Raw genomic sequence first — 20,335 nt, forward strand, 5'->3', positions numbered from 1 at the left:
GAGAGACGGGGTTTCACCATGTTGGTCAGGCTGGTCTTGAAATCCTGACCTCAGGTGATCCACCCGCCTCGGCCTCCCAAAGTGCTGGGATTACAGGTGTGAGCCACCACACCCAGCCCTGTTTTTATTGTTTTAATAGGGGAGACAGATAATAACCATGTAAAGTAGATAATTACGTGCTGTGAACAGTCTTGATCACAGTAAACAGTGCTATGGAGCAAATGATTGGGTGGGGAGGGGTTACTACTAAGGCAATCAGAAGAAGCCTCAATAATGGAGACCTTTGATCTGAGACACACAGATTGAGAGCTTACTTGAAGAATGATAAACAGAACTCTGTAAAGGCCTAGAATTGGGGAAAAGTATGTTATGTTCAAGAAACAGAAGATGAGCTAGTGTGACTGAAGCATAATGAGTGAAGTTGTAAGAGGAGATTAAAGGCATAGACAAAGTCAGGTCAAGTTGCATAAGCCATAAAGTGGCTCACACTTTTTTTGCTCTGTTTGGAGTAGAAAATTAGAAATAGCATGCATTTCCTTTGAACTGTTTTAATGAATGATGTATGATAGACTTATTTATATAAGACTTCGGCTTGTAGTGGTAAACAATTCTACAAAAAATATTCTGAAGATCTCAAGTGCCTAGGAATTTGATTTTGATATTCATAAGTTGTCCTTTCTTTTTGTATACCTCAAAGAATTTCTGACTAAAGCATTAAAGGTAGAATGCCTATTATTTATTGAATTTTCTGTATCTTTTTTTTTTTTTTTCTTTTTATATGGTGTCTTGCTCTGTCACCCAGGCTGGAGTGCAGTGACGCGATCTTGGCTTACTGCAAGCTCTGCCTCCCAGTTTAAAGCCATTCTCCTGCCTCAGCCTCCCGAGTAGCTGGGACTACAGGCGCCTGCCACCACACCCAGCTAATTTTTTTGTATTTTTAGTAGAGACAGAGTTTCGCCATGTTAGCTAGGATGGTTTCAATCTCCTGACCACATGATCCACCCGCCTCAGCCTCCCAAAGTGCTGGGATTACAGGCGTGAGCCACCGCGTCTGGCCCCTCTGTATCTCTTTTTTACTTTAAAATATGCCACGTAACTTTTTATGAAAATATTTAAGAAGTAGGCTGGGCACGGTGGCTCATGCCTGTAATTCCAGCACTTTGGGAGGCCGAGACGGGTGGATCATGAGGTCAGGAGTTCAAGACTAGCCTGGCCGACATGGTGAAACCCCGTCTCTACTAAAAATACAAAAAAAATTAGCCGGGCGTGGTGGTGGGCGCCTGTAGTCCCAGCTACTTGGGAGGCTGAGGCAGGAGAATGGCGTGAACCTGGGAGGCGGAGGTTGCAGTGAGCCGAGGGCTCGCCACTACACTCCAGCTTGGGTGACAGAGTGAGACTCTGATTCAAAAAATAAAATAAAAAAAAATTATAAAAAAGAAAAAGAAAATATTTAAAAAGTATAGATGGACCTGAAAGTAACCAATATTCTATTTGTTAAGAGCCTGCCACATCAGTGTCAGCCTAACAGAAACCATGTTGGGCCTAGTAGAAGTCATATAACGGGCCTCAATTTGGATAATGGATATAAAATAAGTTGCATATATAGAATATATTTTTCTTTTTCTTTTTTTTTCTTTTGCCTTTTCATGGAAGAAAGCATTCTGGGTTTTTTAACTATGGCACATGTTTATTTTCTTAGTCTATGAATAGAGTTGATGGCAGAAAAGAGAAGCGTTATAAGTAGGATGAGGTCAATAAAATTTTCCAGGCCCAGTGAATTTGGAAATTATTTGGTAACCTGACTTAAATTCTGATGAGTTTGTAATCCAGGATAATGGTGCTATAGGCAATTTATATTATCATTGATTTCAAGTTCTATTGGGCCTCAAAAATAGTGATCATCGATGCATGATTTTGTTGGCATGGTTTATTTGGATACTGACTTGATTAGAAGGTCTCAAATAATTTAAATGCATGAGGTCAAGGGAAAATTACTAACTTACAGCCAGGGTAGCAATTTGTTTATATATTTTAAGCTTCCTTGGTTTTAAAATCTAAAAGAGAAAATCTAAGTGTCCTAAATTTTTAAGTGTGCTGAGAGGACATGTTGACATCTGAAATGGCTAATGAGGTTTCTTTTCGTTGTTTGCTTTTCTTAAGCCTGCTTGTGTTTGAACATTTTAGGTCATTTATAGCAAATACACTGACCTGGTTCCAAAGGAGGTTATGAATGCAGATGATCCAGACCTGCAAAGGCCCGATGAAGAAGCTATTAAAGAGGTAACTGGGAATTGATATATTCGATGACTATTTACATCCTGATTAACTTCCAAACTCTCAATGTGATATTTCCTATTTCAGATAACAGAAAAGACAAGAGTAGCGTTAGAAAAATCTGTATCACAGAAGGTCGCTGCAGCCATGCCAGTTCGGGCAGCTGACAAACTGGCTCCTGCTCAGTATATCCGGTATGAATCATGCCTAGAAGACTTAGTTTCATTCTGAACTTGATTCAGCTTGGGGGGGTCATGGTATTCTTTCACTAACCCACTTAGCAACCATTATAAATGCATTGTTTTGAATAATGACTCGAAGCCTGTCTACTCTCTTTGCAGACAATTGAAAGCAGAATTTTTTAAGGTGTCCACTTTGGTTTTTGTTTGTTTTCTGAGATAAGGTTTCTCTGTTGCCCAGGCTGGAGTACAGTGACACCAACACAGCTTACTGCAGCCCCCACCTCCTGGGCTCAGGTGATCCTCCTGCCTTGATGCCACCATGCCTGGCTAATATTTTAATTTTTTGTAGAGACAGGATCTCGCTGTGATGCTTAGGCTGTTTTCGAACTCCTGGGCTCAAGCAGTCCTCCTGCCTTGTCATCCCAAAGTGCTGAGATTACAGACTTGAGCCACCACACTTGGCCTCTTTTTATGCCTTTTTTTTTTTTTTTGAGACAGAATCTTGCTCTGTTGCCCAGGCTGGAGTGCAGTGCTGTGATCTTGGCTCACTGTAACCTCTGCCTCCCAAGAGATTCTTCTGCCTCAGCCTCCTGAGTAGCTGGGATTACAGGTGCCCGCCACCATACCTGGCTAATTTTTGTATTTTTTTTTTAGTAGAGACAGGGTTTCACCATGTTGGCCAGGCTGGTCTCGAACTCCTGACCTCAAATTACCCATCCTCCTCAGCTTCCCAAAGTGCCGGGATTACAGGCATGAGCTACTGTGCGCAGCCTATGCTATTTTCTTTTTTCTTTCTTTTTTTTTTTTTTTTTTTTTTTGAGATGGAGTCTCACTCTGTCACCCAGGCTGGAATGCAGTGGCACAATCTTGGCTCACTGCAACCTCTGCCTCCTGGGTTCAAGCGATTCTCCTGCCTCAGCCTCCTGAGTAGCTGGGAAGGCTTGCACCACCATGCTCAGCTAATTTTTGTATTTTTAGTAGAGACAAGGTTTCACCACGTTAGCCAGGCTGGTCTCAAACTCCTAACCTCAGATGACCCGCCCACCTCTGCCTCCAAATGTGCTGGGATTACAGGCATGAGTCACCTGGCCTGGCCTTATGCTATTTTCAAATTATATTTTTTGGTTTTAGAAATTAACAATTACTTGTGGTATATGACCTAAATCACAATTACTATTTATAGTTTTCCATTTATAGGTAATAAATATCTTTATAATACTTCTAAATTTTGAGGCATTTCACTTGACTAAATCTGCATAGAGAGTTGAATCACATACAGATATTGAGGGAAAATTCAGAGCTGGTAAGGCGGCTGTCATTATTCTTTTCTCTGTTTTATAACCTATGATTAATCAAAAACTGCTAACTGTAAGTTGCCTGCTGGGATCATTATAAGTGTTTTTTCTCAGATGCAGGCATACCAAATAGGTACTGTTTTCTAGACTGCTCATCTGGGAAACTGAACACGGCACCTTCCTTGTTGGAAAACATATGAGGATGGGTTATTTGCAAACTAATACCACTCAAGTTTGTATTTTGACTGTAACTCATAATTTATGTTCTTTTATCCCTCTTGCTGTCTGCTTTGTCTAAATATTTTGTTAATTTTCTGTTAATACTTTGCGAAAGGAATTGAAAATGTAGTCTAGTTTAAGATTGTAATAGAAGGAAAATACCTACTGAAAGCTTGAACTAATTACACCTTTAGTTTTTATCTGCCTTCTTCAGATACACACCATCTCAGCAAGGAGTGGCATTCAACTCTGGAGCTAAACAGAGGGTTATTCGGATGGTAGAAATGCAGAAAGATCCAATGGAGCCTCCAAGGTTCAAGTAAGTAAAAAGGAATAGGCTACTAATATACACAATAACATGGATGAATCTCAAAACAATTATGCTGAGTGAAAGAAGCCAGACAAAAACAAGTGCATACAGTATGATTCCATTTATCTAAAACTCCAGGAAATGCAAACTAACCTGTAGTTACAGAAAGTAGATCGGTGGTTACCTCTGGGGAAGGAGGTAGGGACACAGAGGAGATGGGAGGGGCAAGAGGAATAGGCAAGGGGCAAGCAGAAACTTTTGGGGATGATAGACATGTTCACTATCTTGCTTGTGATGATGATATCACAGGTGCATATTTGTGTCAAAATTTAATCAAATTGTATGCTTTAAATATGTATAGCTAATAAATGTCAATTATCTCAGTAAAGCTGCCTTTTTTTTTTTTTTTTTTGAGACAGTCTCGCTCTGTCACCCAGGCTGGAGTGCAGTGGCATGATCTCAGCTCACTGCAACCTCTGCCTCCTGGTTCAAGCGATTCTCTCGTCTCAGCCTCCTGAGTAGCTGGGATTACAGGTGTGTGCCACAATGCCCAGCTAAGTTTTTGTATTTTTAGTTAGAGACAGGGTTTCACCATGTTAGCCGGGATGGTCTTGATCTCCTGACGTCAGGCGATCTGCCCACCTTGCCCTCCCAAAGTGCTGGGATTACAGGCATGAGCCACCGCACCCAGCCTAAAGCTGCTTTTTAAAATGGAAAAAAGTATATTACTCTGTAAAATGACAATAATGTTGTGGAGATGGGGTGAGTAATAGTTTCAAAGTTGGCCATGTTTTATTCATTGTCGAAGTGGAGTGGTAAATGTATATCATTATACAGTCTCTGTTTTTGTCTATGTTTGAAACTTTTATGCAAGAAAAAGGAGGAGAGACTTGATATGATGACTAAAAGGGAGGAAACTGTTATCACTCTCTGGTTGTGTTTTTATACTTCAGGATTAATAAGAAAATTCCCCGGGGACCACCTTCTCCTCCTGCACCTGTCATGCATTCTCCTAGCCGAAAGGTATTCTTTGCTGTAGTCCAAAATATTTTTTTCTACTCATGGTTATTAATTTTATAGATAACCTCCCTATGCCTATATACAGGTGCATGTCACCACACTGACTTGTAGTTTCTTTTTTTATTTTTCAAGATGAAGTTTCAAGAATGCTTATGAGAATGTATATAACATGTTAGCTATAAGTTTTGTTATTAGTAACCTGAACCCTACTTTTAATGGAATGGACAGGGTCTGCTGTTTCAGTTTAAGGATGTTATAGGAAGTGAATATATGGGTTCATTAGGTCCCTGGTAATTTGAGTGACTTTTTAAGATACGTTTTGTTAATCAAAAGAACAATTTTTCATCCAAAAGAAGTCACATCGGCCGGGCATGGTGGCTCACGCCTGTAATCCCAGCATTTTGGGAGGCCAAGGCGGGCAGATCACCTGAGGTCGGGAGTTCAAGACCAGCCTGACCAACATAGAGAAACCCTATCTCTACTTAAAAAAAAAAATTTAGCCGGGCATGGTGGCGCATGCCTAGAATCCCAGCTACTTGGGAGGCTGAGGCAGGAGAATCACTTGAACCCAGGAGGTGGAGGTTACAGTGAGCCAAGATTGCACCATTGCACTCCAGCCTGGACAACAAAAGCGAAACTCCGTCTCAATAAAAAAAAAAAAAAAAAGAAGTCACATCACTTTAAATATGGAAAAATACTAGCCAACATTTATAACTGTCAAGAATAATTTCTAGATTATTTTCTATTTTTCACACTAGTTCAAAGTTACTACTAGAATTATATGGTAAACTAGTGCTAGCAAACAAATGGACTGCTGGCCTTTTACTATGTCTGTGCATGTGTCAGTGTATATGGAGCTGTCTTTGAAGATAAAGATTATACTTAGATTTACTTTGTAGACTATAAATCTAAACCTGTCTCTTCTTTCCCTCTTCTCTCAGATGACTGTAAAGGAGCAGCAGGAGTGGAAGATTCCTCCTTGTATTTCTAACTGGAAAAATGCAAAGGTAATTAAGTTGTCAAATCAGTCTCTATTAATATAACCTACTGGAAAACACCAATAAAACAACTACAGCCTGCATAACTGTAGTTGAAACAACATGTGGTTTAACTGAGTATTTTCAAAAAGGAATGCCCAATTTGGTGACTTTTTTTTAATGTAATAGAAATGTTAGTATGCCAGGCACGTGAATACTGTGTCAGTTCTTTTTTTTTTTTTTTTTTTTTGAGACGGAGTGTTGCTCTGTCACTAGGCTGGAGTACGGTGGCGTGATCTTGGCTCACTGCAGCCTCCACTTCCCAGGTTGAAGTGATTGCCCTGCCTCAGGCACCTGAGTAGCTGGGACTACAGGCGCATGCCACCACGCCTGGCTAATTTTTTGTATTTTAGTAGAAACGGGGTTTCACCCTGTTGGCCAGGATGGTCTTGATCTCCTGACCTTGTGATCCGCCATCCTCGGCCACTCAAAGGGCTGGGATTGCAGGTGTGAGCCACCGCACCCAGCCCCATATCGGTTCTTTTAGTGAATTGTAGCTAGCAGAAGCACATAGAGAAGGAATAAGTAGAATAAATTGTCATATAAATACAAGATGGTATTTAGAAAACTCAAATTTATATCTAAAAATTACTTCTAAAAGAAAGTAAACTGTTGTAAAAGAGAACAGAGTAAATGGATACTTTAAGTGCTTTAATATTCAACTACTTGGCTCTGTAGTAGTGAAGGCTTAAGCTATATATCTCTAATAATCGCCAAAGTTTCTAGGAGTTGTTAAGAATCTATAGATTGTAGGATAGATTTGCTAATTACTGTTTCATCTTCCCTGCATCATAGTTCATGATTTTATTTTTGATGGATAAAGAAGGCCATTTCAGGTTTCTTAAGAGAATTTATATACTCACCCTAAACAAAGAGGTTGTCGACTGGTCTGATTTGAGTTGATTAATATTATGTAACTGGATGGTATCTTGAGCTGGTTCTGTAACGCTTCATTTTATTATGAGACCATGGACTAAAAGTCAACATTTGAGAGACTAGTCAGATATCTGGAAAATAAAACTAAGCCTGAAAGTTACATAGATATTCAAGTACAGTTCTTGAGTTATTGAAATGGGATGCAAAGTTTTAGAATGTAGAATGTCAGTTGTTTAGCAAACATTTTTTTTTTTTTTTTTGGAGACAGGGTCTCGCTCTGTTGCCCAGGCTAGAGTACAGTGGTGTGATCATGGCTTACTGCAGCCTCAACCTCCCAGGCTCAGGTGATCCTCCCACCTCAGCCTCCCGAGTAGTTGGGACCACAAGTGTGCCCCACCATGCCTGGCTACTTTTTTGTATTTTTGGTAGAGATGGGGTTTCACCATGTTGCCAGGCTGGTCTTGAACTCCTGAGCTCAAGCAATCCACCTGCCTTGGCCTCCCAAAGTGTTGGGATTACAGGCTTGAGCTACTGCACCCAGCCTTTTTTTTTCTATTTACTAAAACTTCAGGATTCTAAGAATATAACAGATCATTAAGACAGTACAGCAGATTTAACTTCCTATAGATGCTAAGATTATAGTGATTCTACCTTTGTTTGACTGTTACATTTACTTGAGGAGCAACTGTTGAACTGTTCGACAGTGATTTCCTTTTATTAAAATCCACAATTATTAACACAAGTATCTATTTTTCCAGAGCTTGGGTTCTGAAATCCTGCTGTCTGAGTTTAAATCCTAGTCGTCCACTTACTAACTGTATGACCTTGGGGATGTTACCAAAACATCAGTGAAATGGACACAATAATGTTAGAAGCTTTATAGAGTTATCGTGAAGGTTAAATGAGACCATAGGTGTAAGTGCTTGATCTTCTACATAAAGCACTCATTGATAGCTGATGTTGTTTTGCATCATTGTGAAGAAAGATACAAGGAAAAAGAACCTCCAGTTAAGTGGTTCTCAAAATGTGGGCATATTTAAATTTAATTTTAGCCAGGCTCGACGGCTCATGCCTGTAATCCCAGCACTTTGGGAGGCCAAGGGCGGATCACCCGAGGTCAGGAATTCAAAACCATCCTGGCCAACATGGTGAAACTCTGTCTCTACTAAAAATGCAAAAACTAGCTGAGTGTGGTGGCGCACGACTGTGGTCCCAGCTACTCCGGAGGCTGAGGTAGGATTCTTGCTTGAACCCAGGAGGCAGAGGTTGCAGTGAGCCGAGATGGCACCCCTGCCCTCCAGCCAGGGTGACAGAGCAAGACTCCAGCTCGAAAAAAATAAAATTAATTTAACTTCAAATAATTAATTGAAGCACTTCTGTGACTGGGTTTTCTGTCTGCTTTCACTCTAGGGTTATACAATTCCATTAGACAAACGTCTGGCTGCTGATGGAAGAGGACTACAGACAGTACACATAAATGAAAATTTCGCCAAATTGGCAGAAGCCCTCTACATTGCTGATCGGAAGGTTGGTTTGTTATAATTTGTTTAATGCTCTTGTTACTTTTTAAATCCATTCTTGGTTACCTAAGGTACTGATAATTTAACTATAGTACTGAGCACCCAGAGAGAGTCTCACCCATGGTACGTGTGTCAGAAATGGCAGCTGCTAGTTGGCAGCTCTCTGCATGCTCCCAGCCTTTGTAGATGTGTACATACACCCCACAGTGGTGATCCGGCTCCCTCACAACATGTCAGAATAATGGTTTGCTAGGATGATCCCATTTTATGAAGATTGCTAGGTTTCATAATTCTTGATTTCAAATTTTCCTCTATTTTAGATGTAGATGTCCCCCAAAAGGGCAGTTGCAGGAAAAGGCAGATAAACATTCTAATGAATTGAATGCTACATAAAATGATGTTCATAGCATTGGCCATCTATTAATATTACATAATGTATTAAATATTATGGAATTAGGCTGGGCACAATGGCTCATACGTATAATCCCAGCACTTTGGGAGGCCAAGACTGGTGGATTGAGGTTGAGAGTTCAAGACCAGCCTGGCCAATGTGGTGAAACTCCATCTCTACTAAAAATACAAACATTTAGCTGGGTGTGGCACGCACCTGTAATCCTAGCTACTAGGGAGGCTAAGGCGGGAGAATCTCTTGAACCCAGGAGGCAAAGGTTGCAGTGAGCCAAGAACGCACCACTGCACTCCAGCCTGGGCAACAGAGTAAGACACTTCATCTCAAAAAATGTATATAAATATAAATATTATGGAATTAATATGTGATACTGAAGTTCACACGCATCATAGCATGTGTTTAGAACATAAAAAAATATGTCTTCTGTATCACAGTGAGTACCCTTATAAAAATTATCTAGCAGATGTAAGTTAAGATTTATCTTGAGTTGACTTGATTAATTTTGAAAATGTTATTAATTTTGAAAATGTTATTTTTTTGAGATGGATCTTACTATGTTGCCTAGGCTGGTCCCAAGCTCCTGAGCTCAAGCAGTCCTTCCACCCTGGCCTCCCAAAGTGCTAGGATTGCAGGAGAGAGCCACTACACCTGGCTTTAATTTTGTTCTTTAGATTGTTTCTAAGAAAGCATTAGTGAAATGCTTGACTTACAAGATTAATTGGGGTCACGATAGTTTCAATCACTAAAATATTCCTAGAGAAAAAAGCTGACCCTGCAGTGTCTTCCAGGCAGGATATCTTTTAGTGGACAAGATTCTTTGTTTTAATTAGCAATAACAAATCTGAATTCTGTATAATTGCTCTTACCAGCCAGATGTTAGGGAGTTGGATGATAGCCATAAATATTTATCCCATGATAGTGTCCTGTTTAACATGTGACTTTACCAACAGGCTCGTGAAGCTGTGGAAATGCGTGCCCAAGTAGAGAGAAAAATGGCTCAGAAAGAAAAGGAAAAACATGAAGAGAAACTTAGAGAAATGGCCCAGAAAGCCAGGGAGAGAAGAGCTGGGATCAAAACTCATGTGGAAAAAGGTATGACATTCTCATTACTGAATTGAATTTTACTTGGTGAACAAAATATATCTCATTTTAGAAAATCTTTGTTTTCCTACTGCATATAAAGTAGGTACATATAAACAAAATTTAGATACATCAGATATAGTGTAGAAATGGAGAGTAATCTCTGCCTTAGTAAGCTGAAGCAACAGAAGATAAGAAAAAAGTAGGTCTTCAGTTTGGGACTGTACCAGAAATTTTTAAACTTCTGAGCAGTGTACTTTTCAAAATTGCATTATTACTCAAATGATAGGCTTGATTTTCTCTTACTTTAATCTCAAAACTTAAGAGAAATTAGGTATCTAATGGAATAATTCAGCTCCCTCATACGGTGAAATAATCCGGAGTTTTTCTATCTTGTAAGCTCTGATGCATTTCTCATCATTAAATCTGCCAGTATTTTCTCTCTGACTTTACTTAGTGGTCTACATTGGTGTATTAATTCAATTAGAGTGGGAAGTCGAGTCCTAAGTATAATTCAAGAAATTTTGTGAGGGTGGTTTTTTTTTTTTTTTTTCATTAAATTCTTAGCTGGTACATTTATTCATTCTTTCATTTATTTAGTTCATATTGAGCATCTGCTGGTGTGTAAGGTTCTCTTTTAGACACAAAGTGCTTTTGCTAAACAGTGGGTAGGGGGATGGGATATAACAGTCAACATTCTAGTGAGTGTAGACAGACAGAAGTTAATCATGTAGTATAGTAAAAGGTAATAATTGCTATGGAGGAAAAATAATACAGGGAAAGAGGATATAAAATTGCCAGAAGGTGAGAGTGGTCAAATAGCCCTCACTTCTGAGATGGTGCTGTTAACAGAAATACTTGAAGAAAGTAAGGAAGCAAACCATGTGGATTTCTGGGGGAAGAGCATCCCACACAGAAGGGCCAGCAAGTACATGGCTCTGAGTTGAGAGTATGCCTAGTGTGGCTCAAGGAAGAGCAGACAGTCCAATATGACTGGATTGTATGAGAAAGAAGGGGATAAGTAGGAGATGAGGTGTCAGAATAGTTAGGGTAGGTGGGAAGAGTAGTGGCCAGATCATGTATGGCCTTTTAACCTAAAGATAAAGCTTTTACTACAAGTGAAAAGGGAAGCAATTGCAGAGTTTTGAGCAGAATGATGTGACCTGACATATTGTTTTCCAGCTTTATTGAGGTATAACTGGCAAATAAAAATTGTATAAAACATACAACATGATGTTTTAATATACACTGTGAAATATTCACCACTGTCAAGCTAATTAAATTACCAGTCATCTCTTATAGTTACTTTTTACATTTTTTGGTGAGAACACTTAAGATCTACTCTCTTAGCAAATTTCAAATACACAATGCAGTACTGTTAACTATAGTTAACATACAGTATATTAGATCTCCAGAACTTACTCATCCTGCATAAATGAGACTGTACCATATGACCATTTCCCCTAACATATATTTTTAAAAGACCTCCCTGCCTGCTGTGTTAAAAATAGAATACTGTGGAATGGGCATGGGCTAATGCCTTCCAAATAAACTGTAAGAGAGATGGTAACAAGAGGTAGCAAAAACATGGTCCCATATTGGATGTATTTTGGTGGTAGAGTTGACAAAATTTGTTTGTGGATTACGTGGAGATACGAAAAAAAAGTAGGAGTTAAGGATGACTCCAGAACTTTTATCCTAAGCAGTTGGGAAGGATTAAATTGCCAACTGCTCGGGATAAAAGTAAATACTACTTTTATTTACTAATATTGGGAAGACTGCAGGAGGAACAGGTTTGGGAGGGAAAGATGAAGAATTTATTATAGTTAAGGATATGTTAAGTTTAAGATGGCGGTGCCAGGTAATTGGTTACAGGAGTCTAGAGTTCAACCATAGGGAAATAACCAGGGTTTTAAGTAGTGATCCACTTCCCCCAGTTATAGATGAATGACTTAATAAGGTGAGATATAAATACCTACCTGGTTGTATACCTAACCATAGAAGATAATTAGAAGTAAAACTTACTGCATCTGAGTTCTCTAAACTAATAAGAAAAAGACAACAGAATGGTTCTCAAGAAATTAAAAATTTTAACGAATCTCTTGCCAGATAGTAGTAAAAACTAACATTTATCAGGTGCTTATTATAGTGGGCACCACTGTGAGTACTTTATTTGCATTATCTCATAATCCCTGAGGTAACCCTATGTAGTGGTACTATTATTGTGACTGTTTTACAGAGCAGGAAACTAAGGCTTATAGTGATTAAGCAATCTGCCCAGGTCACATGGTTAATTGGCTATAGAAACAGGATTTGAATCCAGACAGGCTTGCTCCAAATCTTATGCTCTTAACTGTACTCCATTCCCTCAGACTGGTGAGGGTAGAAAAAAATGAAGATAGATATAAATGCAGTGGAAATCAAGATCCAGCCAGCCCCTAAGGGAAATAAGCAGACACTTCTTTATTCAATAGAATCTTTGAAAATATAAGGGAAACATGCATAATTCTTTTTTCTGACTTTTTTATTATTACTATTATTTGGTTTTTTTGAGACAGAGTTTCGCTCTTGTTGCCCAGGCTGAAGTGCAATGATGCAATCTCAGCTGACTGCAACCTCTCCCTCCTGGGTTCAAGCAATTCTCCTGCCTAAGCCTTCCGGGTAGCTGGGATTAAAGGTGTCCATCACCATGCCCAGCTAATTTTTTGTATTATTAGTAGAGATGGGGTTTTCCCATATTGGCCAGGCTGGTCTCAAACTCCTGACCCAGGTGATCCACCTGCCTCAGCCTCTCAAAGTGCTGGGATTACAGGCATAAGCCACCACACCCAGCCTTTCCTGACATTTTATTATGAACATTTTCAAACATACAGAAAAGCTGAAAGAATTATATGATGAACACCCGTATCTCCTACCACCTAGATTCTACACTTAATTTTTTTTTTTTTTTTTTTTTTTTTTTGAGACAGAGTCTCACTCTGTCGCCCAGGCTGGAGTGCAGTGGCGCGATCTCGGCTCACTGCAAGCTCCGCCTCCCGGGTTCACGCCATTCTCCTGCCTCAGCCTCTCCAAGTAGCTGGGACTACAGGCGCCTGCCACCACGCCCGGCTAATTTTTTGTATTTTTTTAGTAGAGACAGGGTTTCACCGTGGTCTCGATCTCCTGACCTCATGATCCGCCCGCCTCGGCCTCCCAAAGTGCTGGGATTACAAGCGTGAGCCACCGCGCCCGGCCAATTTTTTTTTTTTAAACAATTAACATTGCTCCCATGAAAGAAAAGAAGCTCAGGACTTGACAGCTTCACTGCTGAATTCTTCCAAACATTTAAAGAACTAAATACCAGTTCTACTCAAACTATTCCAAAAAATTGAAGAGAAGGAATGCTTCCAAATTCATTCTACAAGGTCATTATTATCCTGACACCAAAACTAGACAAATATACAACAAAAAAGAAAACCACAGGCTAACATCCCGATAGCCTTAGATGCAAAAATCCTTAACAAAATTCTAACAAACAGAATTCAACACATTAAAAAATATCATTCATCTTTTTTACAAAACTTTTTCTAGGTGGGTGGAAAGTGAAACTGCCACATCCTTGTTGGTTTAGTCCAAGAGATCATTTGCAACAACAGTAGATGTCTGGGTTTTGTTTGTCTTTTTATTATGAAAAACTATGTTAAGGGGGAAAATGTGGATTATGGTAACCAGACTAATCCCTAGCCTTGTTTTCCTCAGAAGACTCGTTTAGTGTTTTATCAGACGTCTCTTGTAGTTGTAGACAGGAAAGCTTGTGAGAAAAACACCACATGGAGCCTGTAAATGTTTTTGCACAACCTGTAAAGCATTCTTGGAAGTGGCCAGTAAAAAAGGGTTTTACCATTTAAAAAAAAAAAAAAAATCATTCATCATAATCAACTGAACTATCCTTCATCCCAAGGATGCAAGGATGGTTCAGTATATGCAAATCAGTAATTGTGATACATCACATTAATAGAACCAAGAATAAAAACCATAGCATCATTTCAATAGAAACTGAAAAAGCATTTGAAAAATTCAACATCCCTTCATGATAAAAACTCTCAACAAAGTGGGCTTAGAAGGAACATAACTAAAAATATTTAAGGCCATATATGACAAACCCACAGCTGACATTATACTGAATGGAGAAACATTGAAAGTCTTTACTCGGAGATCTGGAACAAGGCAAGGATGCCCACTTTCACCACAACATGGGACTGGAAGTCCTTGCCAGAGAAATTTAGGCAAGAGAAAGAAATAAAGGGCATCCAGATTGGAAAGGAAGGCCAGGCACAGTGGCTCACACCTGTAATCCCAGCACTTTGGGAGGCTGAGCTGGGTGAATCACTTGAGGTCAGGAGTTCAAGACCAGCCTGGCCAACATGGTGAAACCCTGTCTATACTAAAAATACAAAAATTAGCTGGGTATGGTGGCGTTCACTTGTAATCCCAGCTACTCAGAACGCTGAGTCACAAGAATTGCTTGAGCCCAGGAGGCAGAGGTTATAGCGAGCTGAGATCATGCCACTGCACTCCAGACTGGGCAACAAAGCAAGAATCCTTCTCAAAAAAAAAAAAAAAAAAAACAAAAAAAAACAAGACATCAGATTATACTTTGTCAGAGACAATATGATCCTATATTTAGAAAAACCTAATGACGCCACCAAAAAACTTAAAACTGATAAACGAATTCAGTAACATTACAAGATACAAAACCAACATACAGAAGTCTGTAGCTTTTTTTTTTTTTTTTTGAGACGGAGTCTCACTCTCTCATCCAGGCTGGAGTGCAGTGGCACGATCTCGGCTCACTGCAAGCTCCACCTCCCGGGTTCACGCCATTCTCCCGCCTCAGCCTCTCCGAGTAGCTGGGACTACAGGCGCCCGCCACCACGCCCGGCTAATTTTTTTATTTTTAGTAGAGATGCGGTTTCACCGTGGTCTCGATCTCCTGACCTCGTGATCCACCCACCTCGGCCTCCCAAAGTGCTGGGATTACAAGTGTGAGCCACCGCACCCGGCCGTCTGTAGCATTTCTATATACAAATAGCATACCCAAGCTGAAAAACAAGAAGGCAGTCCCATTTATAATAGCTACAAAAAACTACCTAGGAATAAAGGTTTTTTTTTTTTTTTTTTTTTTTTTTTTGAGACAGAGTCTCACTGTGTCACCCAGGCTGGAGTGCAGTGGCATGATCTCAGCACACTGCAACCTCTGCTTCCCAGGCTCAAGCAATCCTTGTGTCTCCACCTCCCAAGTAGCTGGGACAACAGGCGCACACCACCACACGTGGCTAATTTTTTTTATTTTTAGTAGAGATGGGGTTTCACCATGTTGGCCAGGCTGGTCTCAGACCTCAGGTGATATGCCTGCCTTGGCCTCCCAAAGTGCTGGTATTACAGGCATGAATCACTGCACGTAGCCTCCTAGGAATAAACTTAACCAAAGAAGTGAAAGATCGCCACAAAGAAGATGATAAAAGACTGATGAAAGTAATTGAAGAGGAGGCTGGGCATGGTGGCTCACACCTGTAATCCCAACACTTTCGGAGGCCAAGGCAGAAGAATTACTTGAGGTCAGGGGTTCAAGACCACCCTAGGCAACAAGTGAGACCCTATCTCTTTTTTAAAAAAATAAAATTAAATTTTAGAAACAAATTGTAGAAGACACACTAAAAATGGAAAGATAGCCCATGCTCATGAATTGGAAAAATTAGTATTGTTAAAATGTTCATACTACGCAAAGCTAGCTCTAGACACAGTGCAGTCCCTATCAAAATACCAATGACATTCTTCACAGAAATAGAAAAAACAATACTAAAATTTGTATGGAACTACGAAAGACCCCAAATAACCAAAGCAATCCTGAATAAAAAAAAACAAAAAACAAAAAAAGAGGCATCACACTGCCTGGCTTCAGAATATACTACAAGGCTATAGTAACCAAAGCAGTATGGTACTGCCATAAAAACAGACACATAGACCAGTGGAACAGAATAGAGAACCCAGAAATAAATGGATCGGCTATAAACGCATGGAATTTTTGATTGTGTGGAGACAAGGTCTCACTCTGTCATCCAGCCTGGAGTGCAGTGGTGTAATCTTAGCTCACTGCAACCTCCACCTCTCAGGCTCAAGCTGTCCTCCTGCCTTGGCCTCCCAAGTAACTGGGACTAAGGCGTGCACCACCATGCCTGGCTAATTTTTGTATTATTTGTAGAGACAGGGTGTTGCCATTACACCCAGGGTGGTCTCAACCTCCTGGCCTCAAGTGATCCACCCGCCTCAGCCTCCCAAAGTGCATTACAGGCATGAACCACCACCATGCCCAGCCAATGCATGGATTTTTAACACTGATGCCCAAAGCATACATTGGGGAAAGGATAGTCTCTTCAATAAATAATGCTGTGAAAACCGAATATTCACATGCAAAAGAATGAAAATAGACCTCTATTTCTTATCACATACAAGAATCAAATCAAAATGGATTAAAGACTTAAATGTAGGCCTGAACTATGAAACTACTAGATGAAAACATTGGGGACATGCTTCAGGACATTGGTCTGGGCAAAGATTTTTTGGGTAAAATCTCAAAAGCACAGACAGCAAAAGCAAATATAGACAAATGGGATTGCTTCAAGCTGAAAAGCTTCTGCACAGCCAAGAGTCAACAGACTGAAGAGGCCACCTAGAAAATGGAAGAAAATGGTTGCAAACTATCCATTTAAGAAAGAATTAATAACCAGAATGTACAAGAACTTAATAGCAAAGAAACCAGATAATCTGATTTTAAAATGGGCAAGTGATCTGAATAGACAGTCTCAAAAGAAGACATACTTAAGGCCAACAGATGTATGAAAAAATGTTCAGCATCACTAATCATCAGGGAAATTCAAAGCAAAACCACAGTGAGATATTATGTCACCCCAGTTAAAATGGCTGTCATTAAAAAGGCAATAACAGATGCTGGAGAGGATACAGAAGAGGGGGAACACTAGTACATTTTTAGTAAGAATGTAAATTAGTACAGCCACTACGGAAAACAGTATGGCAGTTCTTCAAAAAACTGAAAATAGAGCCACTACATAATCCAGCAATCCACTGCTGGGTATATATCCAAAAGAAAATCAGTATATGAAATCAATAAGGGATATCTGCACTTCCATGTTTATTGCAGTGTTCTTTACAATAACCAAGATACAGAATCAAGTTGTGTCCAGTGGGTGAATGGATAAAGAAAATGTGGTCTATATACACAATGGGATATTACTCAGCCATAAAAAAGAATGAAATCATGTAATTTGCAACAATACGGATGGAACTGAAGGTTATTAAGTGAATAAGCCCGGCACAGAAAGACGAATACTGAATCTTCCCACTTGTATGTGGGAGCTAAAAACGTTGGTCTCAAGGAAGCAGAGAGTAGAATGGTGGTTACCGGTGGTTGGGAAGGATGTTGGGGACAGGAAATGAAGAGAGATTGGTTGATGGTACAGAAATACAGTTAGAAAGAGTAAGTTCTAATGTTCCTAGTACAGTGGGGTGAATAGTTAATGATAATTTATTGTATATTGCAAAATAGCTAGAAGAGAAGAATATTTAATGATAATTTATTGTATATTGCAAAATAGCTAGAAGAATAGTTAATGATAATTTATTGTATATTGCAAAATAGCTAGAAGATTTATATTGTTCCCAACGCAAACAAATGTTTGAGGTGATGGATATCCTAGTTACCCTGATTTGATTATTACACATTTTGTTCATGTATCAAATATCATATATACCCCATAAATATGTATAATTATTATATATCAAAAATAAATTTTAACATTGATAAATTTGCTTTATCACATACTTGCCCATCTTTCTATCCATCTATCTGTCCGATTTACTGCATTGCATTTCAAAGTAAGTTGAAGACAGCAGTACATTTTACCCTTAAATATTTTAGTTGCATGCTTGATTCTAGAATTCACATTCAAAAATTCAACTGATATCATTTATTAGACTTTTTTTTTTTTTTTTGAGACAGAGTCTCGCTCTGTCACCCAGGCTGGAGTGCAGTGGCGCAATCTCGGCTCACTGCAAGCTCCGCCTCCCAGGTTCACGCCATTCTCCTGCCTCAGCCTCTCCAAGTAGCTGGGACTACAGGCGCCCGCCACCATGCCCGGCTAATTTTTTGTATTTTTCGTAGAGACGGGGTTTCACTGTGGTCTCGATCTCCTGACCTTGTGATCCGCCCGCCTCAGCCTCCCAAAGTGCTGGGATTACAAGCGTGAGCCAACGCGTCCGGCCCATTTATTAGACTTAAATTAATTGCAAGTAAGGTTTAAAAGGCTGAATGTGACTACAAAGAAGCTTGGAATTTTCTGTCTAAGGTTAAAGAATATTCTCTTGTTCAGAATATTGGCTGGGCGCGGTGGATCACTTGAGGTCAGGAGTTTGAGACTAGCTTGGTGAAACTCCATTTCTTTTTTTTTTTTTTTTTTTTTTTGAGACGGAGTCTCGCTCTGTTGCCCAGGCTGGAGTGCAGTGGTGCGATCTCGGCTCACTGCAAGCTCCGCCTCCCGGGTTCACGCCGTTCTCCTGCCTCAGCCTCCCAAGTAGCTGGGACTACAGGCGCCCGCCACCACGCCCGGCTAATTTTTTGTATTTTTAGTAGAGACGGGGTTTCACCATGGTCTCGATCTCCTGACCTCGTGATCCGCCCGCCTCGGCCTCCCACAGTGTTGGGATTACAGGCGTGAGCCACCGCGCCTGGCGGTGAAACTCCATTTCTACTAAAAATAAAAAATTAGCCCGGCATGGTGGTGCACGCCTGTAATCCCAGCTACTTGGGAGGCTGAGGCAGGAGAATCGCTTGAACCCGGGAGGCGGAGGTTGCAGTGAGCTGAGATCGCGCCACTGCATTCCAGCCTGGGCAACAAGAGGGAAACTCCGTCTCAAAACAAACAAAATACTAATGGGGCTGAGTGCAGTGGCTTACACCTGTGACTCCAGCACTTTGAGAGGCCTTGATGGGAAGATCACTAGAGCCTGGAGTTTGAGACCAGCTTCCACAACATAGTGGGACCCCATCTTTACAAAAAATTAAAAAATTAGCCAGGCATGGTGGCACACACCTGTGGTCCCAGGTACTCGGGAGGATGCGGCAGGAGGATCACTTGAAACCAGGAGGTAGTGGCTGCAGTGAACCATGTTCATGCTACTGCACTCCAGCCTGGGTGACAGAGTGAGACCCTGTTTCTTTTAAAAAAATTATATACACACATGCATACACATATGCACACATATAATACACATTACAGTGAAGTACTTTTCAACTGTTCACACAGAGGATGGGGAGGCACGTGAGAGGGATGAAATCCGGCATGACAGGCGAAAAGAGAGACAGCATGACCGGAATCTTTCCAGGGCAGCTCCTGATAAGAGGTAGGTGTTATTTAAGATACGTACCAATCATGGCGGCCGGGCGCGGTGGCTCACTCCTGTAATCCCAGCACTTTGGGAGGCTGATGCGGGCGGATCATGAGGTCAGGAGATCGAGACCATCCTGGCTAACACGGTGAAACCCCGTGTTTACTAAAAGTACAAAAAATTAGCTGGGCGTGGCGCCTGTAGTCCCAGCTACTTGCGAGGCTGAGGCAGGAGATTGGCGTGAACCCGGGAGGCGGAGCTTGCAGTGAGCCGAGATCGCGCCACTGCACTCCAGCCTGGGCGACAGAGTGAGACTCCATCTCACCAAAAAAAAAAAAAAAAGTACCAATCATGAAGAGTGGCCTTTTTGTACCTTTTAGAGCAGAGTTTTAGTCCACTAAGATCAGTTTTGCTTCTCTCCCTTTCTTCTTTAGTTTGGTAACTTAATAAATTAGCACTTAATTTTCTTGTACTTAACTACTTTGTCTTAGCTCTAGTTGACTGTCTTTGGAATTAATCTTTTCTTCCATCACTTAAGTCAGAATTGAGAATGATGGGAATATAGAAAACGGAATTGAGATCAGATTTTTGAAAAGAACGTAGTAGTAAATTTGGACTGTTACAGTCCGTTCTTTTCCTACCTTAAATGGTGAGATAAATGGATTCTGTGCC

General features: G+C 40.4%; 1 protein-coding gene across 4 annotated transcripts in view; it reads left to right on the top strand.

Moving 5' to 3' along the window:
• The window catches only part of SNW1 (SNW domain containing 1), a 45,572-nt gene that overhangs the window by 20,118 nt on the left and 5,119 nt on the right, over window positions 1-20,335 (top strand). For 3 of the 4 annotated variants that reach the window (XM_032135009.2, XM_032135010.2, XM_058429343.1), the window contains exons 4-11: window positions 2,185-2,280; window positions 2,362-2,468; window positions 4,185-4,289; window positions 5,234-5,303; window positions 6,242-6,307; window positions 8,624-8,740; window positions 10,093-10,234; window positions 19,582-19,678. In XM_032135009.2, coding sequence (XP_031990900.1) covers window positions 2,185-2,280; window positions 2,362-2,468; window positions 4,185-4,289; window positions 5,234-5,303; window positions 6,242-6,307; window positions 8,624-8,740; window positions 10,093-10,234; window positions 19,582-19,678 — 800 coding nt within the window. The remainder of the gene's footprint in view (window positions 1-2,184; window positions 2,281-2,361; window positions 2,469-4,184; window positions 4,290-5,233; window positions 5,304-6,241; window positions 6,308-8,623; window positions 8,741-10,092; window positions 10,235-19,581; window positions 19,679-20,335) is intronic. The other variant, XM_058429344.1, reaches the window with a different exon arrangement.

This window comes from Hylobates moloch, unplaced genomic scaffold (assembly GCF_009828535.3).
Source record: "Hylobates moloch isolate HMO894 unplaced genomic scaffold, HMol_V3 SCAFFOLD_16, whole genome shotgun sequence".
Lineage (NCBI taxonomy): Eukaryota > Metazoa > Chordata > Mammalia > Primates > Hylobatidae > Hylobates > Hylobates moloch.